Here is a 13,308-nt window from a genome sequence, read left to right as displayed (position 1 = left end):
ACAATTAACATTGTGGAAATTGTGGAAATGGAGCGGATGAATATATTCTTCTAAGGCAACAGTGTACACGGTAGAGTGTATGTTACATAAGATGGTTCTAACCTCTTGAGGTGGCGGCACCAAAAAGATTTAAACATCATTCTTGATCCTATTGGAAAGGAGCCAGTGATAGTGGTGGAAACTATGCATGAGTATGAGTTGCCTGTACGCGACATTGATTTGGAATGGGGAAAGAAGTTAATGTTATCCTTCCCACATGTGTTTACAGATGAATTAGGTATGCTGAAGAAGTTTACTCATCGCATCATTTTGAAGAAAGGTGTTATCCCAGTAATACATAAAGTTAGGTCCATACCACTGTTGATGAGGGAGCCGCTTCATAAGGAGCTTGATAAATTGTTAGAAAGTAAGATCTTTGAACCCTTTGAGTCTTCTGAATGGCTCGCATCCAATAGTGGTTTCTCATAAGGATGGCAACAAAATCCGTCTTTTCATAGACTTGAGGGATTCGAACAAGAATATATGAGTCAGCCATCAGCCACTTCCCAATATCGCAGAGATGTTGAGTGTGATGGGAGGTGGAAAACTAGTCAGCGTTTTAGATATGTCTGCGGCCTATCACCAAGTGAATTTGCATCCTGAATCACGTCCTCTGACTTCCTTTGTGACACCACTAGGGGCCTTTCATTATTGTCGAATGCCATTTGGCATGGCATCGGCCTCTGCGGTGTTCCAGATGATTATGCAGAATATTTTTCAGGGAATGGAAAGGGTCTTGTGTTTCCAGGACGACATTATGGTTGTGGGTAGGTCTTTTGAAGATCATGATGAATTGCTGTATGAAATGCTGAGGAGGATCGCAGAACATGGATTGACTATAAAAAAAAGGAAAATGGCAACTGAGACGGGAACAAGTGAATTATTTGGGGCATAAGATATCTGCCGGTGGGATTAGACCAAAATAAAGTGCTGTGAAAGCAATAGTTGATGCTCCTCAACCTACTGACAAAAAGCTATTGAAATCGTTTCTTGGCTTTGCTGAGTAATGCTCTAAATTTTTATCTAATTTTCAGATATTGTAGAACCTATGAGAGCATTGTTAAAGAAGGGAGTGCTGTTCGAATGGAGTACAGCTTGTGAGACAGCATTTAATGATATTAAGGCCCGCTGGTTCGTGCGCCTACTTTGGGTCACTTCGATGTTAAGAAAAAGACCACAGTGACAACTGATGCAAGCAATGTGGGGTTGAGTGCTGTGTTGACCCACAGAGATGATGATGGAGAGAAAGTGATTGGTTATGCACCGCATCGTTTGCAGGGTGCAGAAATGTTGTGTTCTGTTATCGAGAAGGAAGCATTAGCCTGTTGTTGGGGAATGAATCATTTTAGATTTTACCTATGGGGCTTGCCTTTCACACTTAGAACGGATCACAAGCCCTTATTGCATATTTTCAAAGGCGGTAAGGATCTTGAAGGAAATGCAACTCCATCTATTTCCTATTAGGTGTTGTCTGTGAAGGATTTTTTGGGGGGGATTACATCTGTCAGAGGTAAAAGAAATGTAATAGCTGACTGTTTATTGCATATTCCAGTTGATGTAGAGGAGGATGATTCTCTCATGTCTGAAGTGGATTCGTTGACAATTCTTGTTGATAGGGAATTGTCTTTGACGCATGAGGAGTGGATGGAAGCATTGAGTGCAGATGAGGAATACAGAGAGTTGAAGGACGAGATAAGTGGTGGATGGCAAAATGCTTCCGTTTTGAGGGAAGGATTGAGGCAGTACGTTAAGGTGAAGGATCAGTTGAGCATTCAAGCAGATAAGGTTTTGAGGTGCAACCGCATACTTCCGCCTAAGGTACTGAGAGAAAGACTGATTAGGATTGTACATGAAGGATACTTGGGGAGGAGTTTGAATAAAAGAAGATTGAGGCAGTGTTTTTGGTGGCCTGAAATGGATAGGGAGGTGGAGGAGGTTGATAAAAATTGCTATGCTTGTAGCAACAGTGACAAGAGCAGGGTGGTTCATCAGCCTCCTTTAGGGTGTGTGAAGGTACCTGACCGACCCTGGGAATAATTAGCCATGGATTTCCTGGGTCCCATAGAAAGATTGGGGGTCAGGAATAGAATGTTAATTGTTTTAGTGGATTACCATAGTAAATGGTTTGTCATCAGGTCTGTGGAGCACATTACATCCATGAAGGTTATTGAGTTTCTAAAAGAGGTATTCTTCGGGGAAGGAATATCTAGGACATTAGTTACCGAAAATGGAGTACAACTGGTTTCCACAGTTATGACAAAGTTTCTTGCAAAGTTGGGAATCCACCATGATAGAGTGGTGTAGTTTAGGCCACAGGCTAATGGATTGGTTGAAAGGGTCAACCGTATTATTGTGGAAAACATTCAATTATCTCTGGCTCACGGATTGGCGTGGAAGGAGGAACTGGATAAAATGATTTGGGTCCATAGAGTGACGCCTCATTCTGTTACTGGAGTTTCTCCATTTGTTGCCTTTAAAGGCAGAGAACCGGCAACCAATGAGTCTCCTGCGTGTTGCGAAAGAAAAATCAAGTTTGGGTGGATTGTGAATGCATTGTGGCTAGAGTGAGAGAGTCTCATGAACGCAACAAGGCAAATTATGATAAGAGCAAGGGATTGAAGATTGTTGGAGTGAAATGTGGCGATTGGGTTGCTACGAGGAAAATGGGTTTTATTTAGAAGGGAGAGAGCACGTTTTCTCAGTCAAAAAGAGTAGTTAAAGTAATGAAGTCCCTAGTCAAATTAGATGATGGAAAGGAATGGAGTGTGGGTAACTTATGTAAAGGTAATGCTCCATATTTTACTGAATGAAATGTAGTGGAAGTGCATATTTCGCATGTGGAAATCCTTCATCCTTATTGTTATATTATTATTGTTTATTGTTTTGTACAATGTTAGTTTGAATTGGAAATGTTATTATTTCTTATCTTATGGTTTCTTTATCTATTGGGATGGAATTCTTTGTATGGGGAAGATGTGTGGAGATTCTCTTCTGTAATTGTAGAACTTGGTGATGCGATAAAATGATATTGTAGTGGTATTCTAAGGAAGGCTTTCATTTGAAGAAGCTGGAGGTTACTGTGAAGCTGTATACATGTACTTGTGAATAAAGTAGCTTCTACCTACTAACCACTGTGAGTGTGATTACTACACCTTCCTTCACCAGACTTTTATCCCCATTGTTCTATTACATCCCAATGTTCCACAGTCCTCTTAGTCCAGAAGTAATCTAAAGTTCCGGGGTTTAGGTCTAATATTTATTCCCCGTTTTCTCTTTGTAGTCTATGTTGCAAGAGTCTCTGAGCTCAGTAAAAACCAGTTCTGTCATCCCAGGTCCAGCTTCAGTACAGCAAGTAGAGACAGCATTGTGCTGAGCAGACACAGCCTAATCAGGTGCAAGTGAAAACTCCTCCCACCACTCTAAATGCAGAAACGTCTATCAGCCTGGCGATGAGTCCCCCAGGAAAGGCAGAGCACACCTCAACCCCCCCTTGTAACTGTCTAGAGTGAATGCACATCCCTAGCACCTGTCACTCCAAAACCAGACAGTGAATAAACAAACCAGCAGAGGCACACAGGATAGTTACACAAGAAAATGCCCACTTGTTAAAAGTGCTAAAACAACAGTTGATGGACAGAATGCAGAACAATGTCATACATTCACCCCTGTACAGAGATCTGGGCCTAAATCCATCATTTTTTTTGCTCACCGTGCCTTCCAGTTTGAACCTAGCCATATGCAAATCAGTCTTGACCATGTGCCCCATGGGAACAGTCCAGCCCGAACTGCCAAGTCAGGTCCTCCCTGGACTGGAAACAAGCATCCTAGGACCGGTTTCGGGCTTTCAGCCCTCATCAGCCAGGATAGCTTGATTCTAGTGGCATGGAGAGCACGGGACTCACGTCTGAGCACACCCGTCCCACTCGGGGTGACAAATGCAGAAACAACAGTTGATGGACAGAATGCAGAACAATGTCATACATTCACCCCAGTACAGAGATCTGGGCCTAAATCCATCGTTTTTTTGCTCACCATGCCATTCCAGTTTGAACCTAGCGTTATGCAAATCACTCTTGACCCTGTGCCCCATGGGAACAGTCCAGCCCGAGCTGCCAAGCCAGGTCCTCCCTGGACTGGAAACAAGCATCCTAGGAGCGGTTTCGGGCTTTCAGCCCTCATCAGCAAGGGCAGCTTGATACCAGTGGCATGAAGAGTGCGGTACTCATGTCTGAGCATACCCGTCCCACTCGGGGTGACAAATACAAAAACAACAGTTGATGGACAGAATGCAGAACAATGTCATACATTCACCCCAGTACAGAGATCTGGGCTTAAATCCATCGTTTTTTTGCTCACCATGCCATTCCAGTTTGTACCTAGCCATATGCAAATCAGTCTTGACCATGTGCGCCATGGGAACAGTCCAGCCCGAACTGCCAAGCCAGGTCCTCCCTGGACTGGAAACAAGCATCCTAGGACCGGTTTCGGGCTTTCAGCCCTCATCAGCCAGGATAGCTTGATTCCCGAACCCGAAACCGGTCCCAGGATGCTTGTTTCCGGTCCAGGGAAGACATGGCTTGGCAGCTCGGGCTGGACTGTTCCCATGAGGCACAGGGCCAGACTGATTTGCATATGGCCATGTCTAAACTCGGGTGGTGGAGTGAGCTAAAGAATGATGATGGATTAAACCCAGATCAGTTGACTGGGGATGAGTGTTTGATTTGCTCAAACGCTCCGTCCATCATCCCCTTTGGTGCCACTTTCTAAAAGTGGCATTTTCAGACACACAATTTAAAAACCACCTTTACTGAAAAATGTGTTATTAAATTCTGAGTTCAGGGAGAATAAACTCCAAATCTCTAGCTGTTCCCAATTGAAAGTTATACATGTATAATGTTACAGTGCAGCACCAATGATAATCTATAGGACAGCCAGCTATTTCACCATCATGATATGTAAAACACACCAGTACATGTCCTATCTTTCACATACACTGCACACTGCCCATGTGGGTACCATGGGCCTAGCTGACGGGTGTCTTACATGTAAAGAAAAGGGAAGGTTAGGGCCTGGCAAGTTTGGTGAACTTGCAAAACAACAGGTGATGGACACAATGCAGAACAATGTCATATATTTACGACAGTACAGAGATCTGGGCCTAAATCCATCGTTTTTTTGCACTCCACACCACCCCAGTTCAGACATGGCCATATGCAAATCAGCCTTGACCCTGTACCTCATGGGAACAGTCCAGCCTGAACTGCCAAGCCATGTCTTTCCTGGACCGGAATCAAGCATCCTAGGACCGGTTTCTGGCTATCAGCCGTCTTCAGCCAGGATAGCTTGACTCCAGTGGTGTGGAGAGCATGGGACTCACGTCTGAGCATACCCATCCCACTCGGGGTGACAAATGCAAAACAACAGGTGATGGACAGAATGCAGAACAATGTCATACATTCACCCCAGTACAGAGATCTGGGCCTAAATCCATCGTTTTTTTGCACTCCACACCACCCCAGTTCAGACATTGCCATATGCAAATCAGCCTTGACCCTGTGCCTCATGGGAACAGTCCAGCCCGAACTGCCAAGCCATGTCTTTCCTGGACCGGAATCAAGCATCCTAGGACCAGTTTCTGGCTATCAGCCGTCTTCAACCAGGATAGCTTGACTCCAGTGGTGTGGAGAGCATGGGACTCACGTCTGAGCATACCCATCCCACTCGGGGTGACAAATGCAAAACAACAGGTGATGGACAGAATGCATAACAATGTCATACATTCACCCCAGTACAGAGATCTGGGCCTAAATCCATCGTTTTTTTGCACTCCACACCACCCCAGTTCAGACATTGCCATATGCAAATCAGCCTTGACCCTGTGCCTCATGGGAACAGTCCAGCCCGAACTGCCAAGCCATGTCTTTCCTGGACCGGAATCAAGCATCCTAGGACCAGTTTCTGGCTATCAGCCGTCTTCAACCAGGATAGCTTGACTCCAGTGGTGTGGAGAGCATGGGACTCACGTCTGAGCATACCCATCCCACTCGGGGTGACAAATGCAAAACAACAGGTGATGGACAGAATGCATAACAATGTCATACATTCACCCCAGTACAGAGATCTGGGCCTAAATCCATCGTTTTTTTGCACTCCACACCACCCCAGTTCAGACATTGCCATATGCAAATCAGCCTTGACCCTGTGCCTCATGGGAACAGTCCAGCCCGAACTGCCAAGCCATGTCTTTCCTGGACCGGAATCAAGCATCCTACTACCAGTTTCTGGCTATCAGCCGTCTTCAGCCAGGATAGCTTGACTCCAGTGGTGTGGAGAGCATGGGACTCAAGTCTGAGCACACCCATCCCACTCGGGGTGACAAATGCAAAACAGCAGGTGATGGACAGAATGCAGAACAATGTCATACATTCACCCCAGTACAGAGATCTGGGCCTAAATCCATCGTTTTTTTGCTCACCATGCCATTCCAGTTTGAACCTAGCCATATGCAAATCAGCCTTGACACTGTGCCTCATGGGAACAGTCCAGCCCGAACTGCCAAGCCATGTCTTTCCTGGACCGGAATCAAGCATCCTAGGACCGGGTTCTGGCTATCAGCCGTCTTCAGCCAGGATAGCTTGACTCCAGTCGTGTGGAGAGCATGGGACTCACGTCTGAGCATACCCATCCCACTCGGGGTGACAAATGCAAAACAACAGGTGATGGACAGAATGCAGAACAATGTCATACAAGTTTGGTGCACTTGCCAAGTCAACATGGCAGTCTAAGACTGTGCGCACAGACACTGCAGTGGCAGGTCTGAGACACATTTGAAATGCTACTGGTATGGGAGGCACAATTAGTGAGGCAAGTCCACTAGTAGCATTCAATTTACAGGCCCTGGGCAGACACAGTGCACTTTACTAGGGACTTGACAATAACTCAAATATGCCAATCATGGATAGCCAATTATAATCCCAATTTACAGAGGGAGCACTCACACTTTGACACTGACCCATAGTGGTAAAGTACCCAAAGCATCGAAGCCAGCAAAATCTAAATCCAGTATACAGTCAAAATTATAGGAGTTAGTAGCAAAGGGTCAGGGGAAACCACACCAAGGAGGCCAAGTCTAACAACCTTCTTCTGCCTATAGCAGGACCAGCAACTGATTCTTAATGCTCCAATGTAAAGTGATGAACAAGACCTGCACAGTACATTTCATATGGAATGTATATAGCACAAACCTAGCTGAAAGGCAAGCGGGTGCTGTTTAGGGTCCAAGGAAAGACAGGGTGCTTCGAAAGGTAGATAGTTTCAAAGAGCAAAAGTGGACTATTACTGCATCATGAGGTGTTCTTTAAAGAGGTGAGTCTTCAGTTGATTCCTAAAGTGGAGCAGGGATAGCTTACTCCTAATGGACACAGGGATGTTGTTCCCGATCGTGGGTGCATGGATGGAGAAGACCTGTTGCCTTCTTTTTTCTTTTGAGCGCTTAATTGTCCCTAGTCTGTTTTTTCTTTGCTGCACTTCTTTGTCTCCAGTTTGGTGATTTCGTGGCTGTGGGTGTGCCGAGTACCACGGGAAAGGGAGGGATATTGGTTTGTAGATTTTGCAGATAGTTTTGAATATGGTGAGGGCTTGTAAAGGCAACCACTGAAGTTTCAGTGGGGGTGTAATTGTCATATTTGTTGAGACCCTTGATAAGACTTGCTGCTGCATGTACGATCTACGAGTAAGTGTGGCAATTGTGAACTATTTAATCAATAGTAGGACAATAATTGTAATGTAGAGCCTCCAGAGACATCACTTCGAGACAGCATCTTTTCATCCCTGGGAAGTTTAGGGTATATCCCTCCCAGAGAAGGCTTTCACTCTGTTAGCATATTCAATGCAGGCGTTTGAACCTGAAAAGGAGGTGGTGGCTAAAATCGTTGTGCAGGGATGATCATCAGTCGCTGCCGGCATGAATCGCGGGTGAGTGGGTGGGGCAGGGCGGGGAAGTTGCACGGGGGTGGTTTAATTTAATAAAAAATATATATATAATCAAACTTACCATTTTGCCGGCTGTGTACCGCGTCTTCTCTGCTCTCCAGTAACAGGAAGCAGAAGCAGGCAGCCAGGCACCCTCCCTCCCCTAAGCTAATCACAACTGGATGCCGCCTAGCCAGGGGCTTATGGGAGGCCATTTTCTCCATGCAGGCTGAGTGTGCATGACTAGTTTATGTTGCCCCCGGAGTCCGACCAAACAGTATTTGTGCACTCAGGAGTGGGCAGGCACACCACTCCTTCCCTGCCCTGCTCTCAAAACAGCCCCGCCCACCCGGCCACCCACAACCAAACCTAAAATGCTAATAACTAAGAGTTATTACCATTTTATGTTTCTGCTTCTCGCACTGTGAGAAAGCAGTGGGGCGAGGCTCCTCCGCCCTAGTGGAGGAGCCGCCCCTGATTGATCATACATAATAGGTTCCCCTCACTCACTTGATTTTGGAGACTTCCTAAGACTGTTCCAGTCCTGTCAGTGTAAGTATGATGTTATATGTTATGTTATATGTTGTAGAGGATTTATATCGCACACAAATACTCATGAGTGTCCTGATGATGGAAGGTGCTTCCACCCTGATCTGTAAATAACACAGAACCAATCATAAGTCCTGAGATCCCATTGCAGCCAGTTTTCCTGTGAGCTTCCTACCGCCTCCCCCACCAAAGAAAGGAACCTGAAAAGGAATCATTTTGCTCCAAGAGAGATGTGTGATTATACAGTTTAAAAGTGTAATTTAATTTAAATAATTCATGTTCTGACAGACTACACAGTTTTAAAAGACACAACCACAGAAGGTATATTAGACACTGTCTCTCAGGATTATTCTGTGGCATGTAGGAAATCTTAAATAATGCATTTATAGTACACTCTGCATTAAATTAAAAATATTATGTCTGTCAGGCTGCTTTTATGTAGATTGAATGCAGCAAATTTGTGTCAAGTTTTTTTAAGTAATGGTTAAATAAGATTATTTTAAACTGCTGTGCTCATGCTGATGTAAGCAATGTGGCTGAGATGTTAAGATCACCAGCATAAGAGACAGGAACTTTATTTGTGCCGCCGTCTACTTACTTCGCGAGAAAGCGATTGAATAATCCTTCCCAGATGCTTTTAATCACAGCAGCACTCCATGAAATGTGGTCAGCTGAGAGTGTGCAGTCTGACTGAGTGGCTTAGGAAGAAAAGGGAAGACTGATGTGTCTGTAAACAATCAGCTTGAGAGGTCTTGGTGGCCCAGTGGTGAAACACATGGTGCCTGTAGGCCACCAGGTCCAGGGCTGGCTTTAGGGCAGTGCGACTGGTGCGGCCATCCTGACCTGTGGAGGGAGGCGCTGATCTCCACTGGGGTGCTGTGTTTAGCTGTATATTATGTTAGGAGAGATGAGGAGGACTTTTGCCCTGTGGTAGTGAGAGAATCCAAGGAGACGGTCATGGGCACTAGGGGGCGCCAAATCTGATTGTCGGACGAGGCGCCACCAGCCCTGACCATGTCAAATCAACAGAGGAGAGCTGTGTTAAAAAATAGTTCTTGGATGCCGTCTATGGGCATAACATTACATAGTACACATGGGAGGAGAATGAGTGTACCCCAGTAATTTTATCACTGTTTGGTTTGTTGGTGGTTGGAGACACGCTGGGAAGGTCTCACTAAAAAGTGTTGATTTAATTTGATTGCTAAACTCCTGAGCCCTAACTAAATACACCCGCTATGTGAATACTCTGTCATCGGCCACACATGCTGCAGATTAGTGCAGATTGTCTGCACTGGTGTGGGGCTCATCTATGGTGTGGCCCATGCAAATGTGCCCTACCTTCTTTCATCACCAAGGCTGTGGTTCCTTTAGGGACTTACAGAACCTGGAAATGAAATCAGTGTAATTGGAGTAACTTTTTGATGGGCTAATTCTGGGTGGTGTTCAGGGGGTTACGAGTCACCGCCCTTCTTCACCCGCCAGGGTAATTGTCTCCCAATTTACTAACCGCATGCAGAGAGACAGATTTAATTATATAATCTGGTGATTGTAAGGCCATGTTCTGGTAGCTGGGGTGTCTAGTTGGTGGGTGCTTTAACATTATAGAATCTGTGGATTGATGTTATAAAAATGGTCACATAAACTGGAAATTAAAGGACTATCCTTGCTCTGTTAATGAACACACATAATGCTCTGAAGCAACGCAAGTATATATTGATGTAATGTAGGCTCAGTTATGAAATCAAAACAGAGAAGTGATGGGTGAATTGCTTGAATTAATCTCAGCCCCTGTTAATCACTATGGGCCATCTTCATGGCCATCACTTTTTCGCCCACCATGTCACTACAGACAAGAGTCAAACATATGCAGATCAGGCTGGACCTGTGCCAGTAGGGACAATGTAGCTTGAACTGCCAGGCCAAGTCCTCTCTAAGCGGGAACACAAGCCACCCCAGAAAAGTGTTTGTCTACTTTGGCCTTGTCAGTTAGGGTGCAGTTTGTGTCCATTAACATGAGCCACTTTGGGCCGCTATCCCGTCCATCCCTTTTTGACCACTATTGCACCTCAGACAGGAACCAGCTATATGCGGTTCAGCCCTAGTCCTGCTCCCATAGGGGGAATCCAGCCAGAATCCCAATGCCATGTTCTACCTAAACAGGATGATAAGTAACCCAAGACCACTTGAGCCTTGTCAATTGGATGCAGCTTGAGTCCTATGCCACAGTGAGCATGAGATCCAGATCTGTGCATAACTGTAGCACTTGGGGCGTTATAATCAAAACAAAAAAGCGGTTGGTGGATTTCTCAAATTAGTCTTAGCCACTGGTAATTACTCTGGGCCACAAACCAGTCCATTGTTTTTTTTCCCACCATGTCACTTCAGACAGGAAAAGTTGAAAAACAATGGGCTGGAATGTGGCCCGGAGCTATCACCAGTGGCTTGTATTAACTCAAGCATTCCATCATCACCTTGTTGTTTGTTGCAGGCGATGCCCTGAGGGGAGCTGGTATGCCCAACCGTGGGCCCCATGCTTCCTATGTCAAAGGATTCAACCAGTCCTGGTTTTCTTGTGCTTCTGTCTAGAAAGGACCTTACCTGGACTGTTCCCAGTGAATCAGGACTATGATTGATTTGCATACTGCGGGTTTCTGTCTAGAGTGGGGTAGAGTGTGAAAAAGAGTGGACTAGAATGCATCCTCAACATCCTTTCAATCACCTTGTTGTTCGTTGCTCTCTTCTCTCATACAAGTGGTTGCTTCCACATTCTGGATCAGAAATCACTTAATGGCGGGCGACATTAATATTATATATTTTTTTCTCCTGAGCTCCTTCCTCGCAGCGAGGAGGTATCCCGATGGTGAAGCATGACAACTCTGGTGGGTGAGGGAACCTGTCCTAAAAAGGGACTCCCCCCCCCTCCATCCTCCTAGCATAGTCTGCTCCATACACTACTCGCCTTGTGCGACCCCGGACCCGAGGGCTTTTTGTTGTGTTTCATAGTCTTATACCGGTGGAGGTTGCCCGCGCTGATCCTAAAAACCTCTTCGGGGGGCCCCCTTTTTGTGTTTTTCGGACATTCATACAATCATACCTCATATGTGGTCCCATTGTAGTCTTTCTTTTACATCAATGGTCATTGTGCATGCAAGTTTAAAGCACATGATGCAACAATGTTTGAAACCTCTGGATGTGGGCACTGCTTTTGCTCTGCCAAAGAGTGCTTTTATTGCTTTCTGGAGTGTAGGAAAGCTCCTAGTGTCATAAGGTGGTGCTTGAGACAGAGTACTGGCATTGTGGCCCCCTGCCACACGTCCCTGTCAGTGTGCCTGAAACCCATATCAACGATTCCGCCATGTTGAAATAGCAGTCTACAAGAGTCGAAGCAATCTTTCCATGGATTGTATGAGTGAGTGAAGTTTTTACTGTTGGTCCCAGTGCTACAATGTACCTGTTCTGCACGTGGACAAAACTTGCAAAGTGGTCTTCTATGCAGTCCCCGCTCTATGTGTGAGGGAAGCTTGTACTGTTACTGCTTATCTTGTACCTATTTCATAAGCATTACTGAAGCTTAAAAATACATAGCTAATATGCAAAAACAAAACAATTGACTTTGTTCATGTTCACTACAGTGGGAATCACAACAGAACGGTGGCTTAATAGAATATAAGAAACCTTGCTATCTCTGTGTATAAAGGATTGTTCGACCTAATTTATCGCTATTCTCTTTTCCGCAGGTTGAATATAATGCTGACTGGTATGGACCCATTTTACTTCCATGCGGTGAACGTAATTCTGCATTGTGTGGTGACTTCGATGCTGATGTACACATGTGACAAAGCAGTGTTTAAGGATAGAAGGCCGGCATTCGTCACAGCCCTGGTGTTCGCCGTTCACCCCGTTCACACTGAAGCTGTAAGTATACAACGAACTCAACTCATATGGCAAGGTGGGCACGCGCTTTTCCGCATGATTTCCAAGTAACTGCCAGTCAAATAGCTTTTCATCACTGATTGAAAATTTCCATAAAAAGCTGAAAATTGTACATACAATTTAGTTCAAGTGGGTTAAGCATTTCTGACTGTTCTTTAGTACTAAGATTGCGTCATTTAGTGCAATACCACATGAGAGTTTACAATACAAATGCATCAGAAGGAAGTGAAGGATGGAGAGAGAAGGGATACATTTCCTCCACCATGTGTTATAGGATATTACAAGCAGTGCTTAATTTGAGCCGGTGGCTTCCAGTGCTTGGCACCATAACTTAATTGTTAACCCTGGCACGTTTGACAGTCTGCATTGTTTATCTAAATGAGAGATTAACACAACAACTGTTGTTTATTTTTTCAAAGAACATTAGAAATGGCTAATATTTGCTGTCCAATCCATTATTGTAGCTTTCGTGTCTGGAACAGTCTGACATGTCATACTTGTAGGGTGTGTTGAAAAGTAGTTGTGTTTATTCTGTCACCGGTGGCACATATATGGGCAATAAGCAGTGCAAGCTGCCATGGCCTCTTAACGAGGGCCCTGGCACATATTTATTTTTACAAATTAAGCTCTGATACAAGTCACCAAGGATTTTCATGTCCAAGTCGCGGTATGAGGCTGCAAGCTTTAGGGCCTTTATGAGGTCATGGAACTCTGAGGAGAATACCAACATCCCTTTGAGGCATTTATTCCTTATATTATAATGAGCTATTTTTACATCACTCTTTCCATAACCCCTAAGTGGTCCAGTTTTATGTA

At 44.9% G+C, this 13,308-nt stretch overlaps 1 protein-coding gene across 1 annotated transcript in view; it reads left to right on the top strand.

Annotated features, from left to right (window-relative positions):
* The window catches only part of TMTC1 (transmembrane O-mannosyltransferase targeting cadherins 1), a 1,403,473-nt gene that overhangs the window by 91,254 nt on the left and 1,298,911 nt on the right, over positions 1–13,308 (top strand). Inside the window, exon 2 of the mRNA XM_078673764.1 lies at positions 12,297–12,474. Within this exon, the coding sequence (XP_078529890.1) occupies positions 12,297–12,474 (178 nt within the window). The remainder of the gene's footprint in view (positions 1–12,296; positions 12,475–13,308) is intronic.

This window comes from Lissotriton helveticus, chromosome 1_1 (assembly GCF_964261635.1).
Source record: "Lissotriton helveticus chromosome 1_1, aLisHel1.1, whole genome shotgun sequence".
NCBI lineage: Eukaryota > Metazoa > Chordata > Amphibia > Caudata > Salamandridae > Lissotriton > Lissotriton helveticus.
This window is presented reverse-complemented; position numbering and strand designations above follow the sequence as displayed.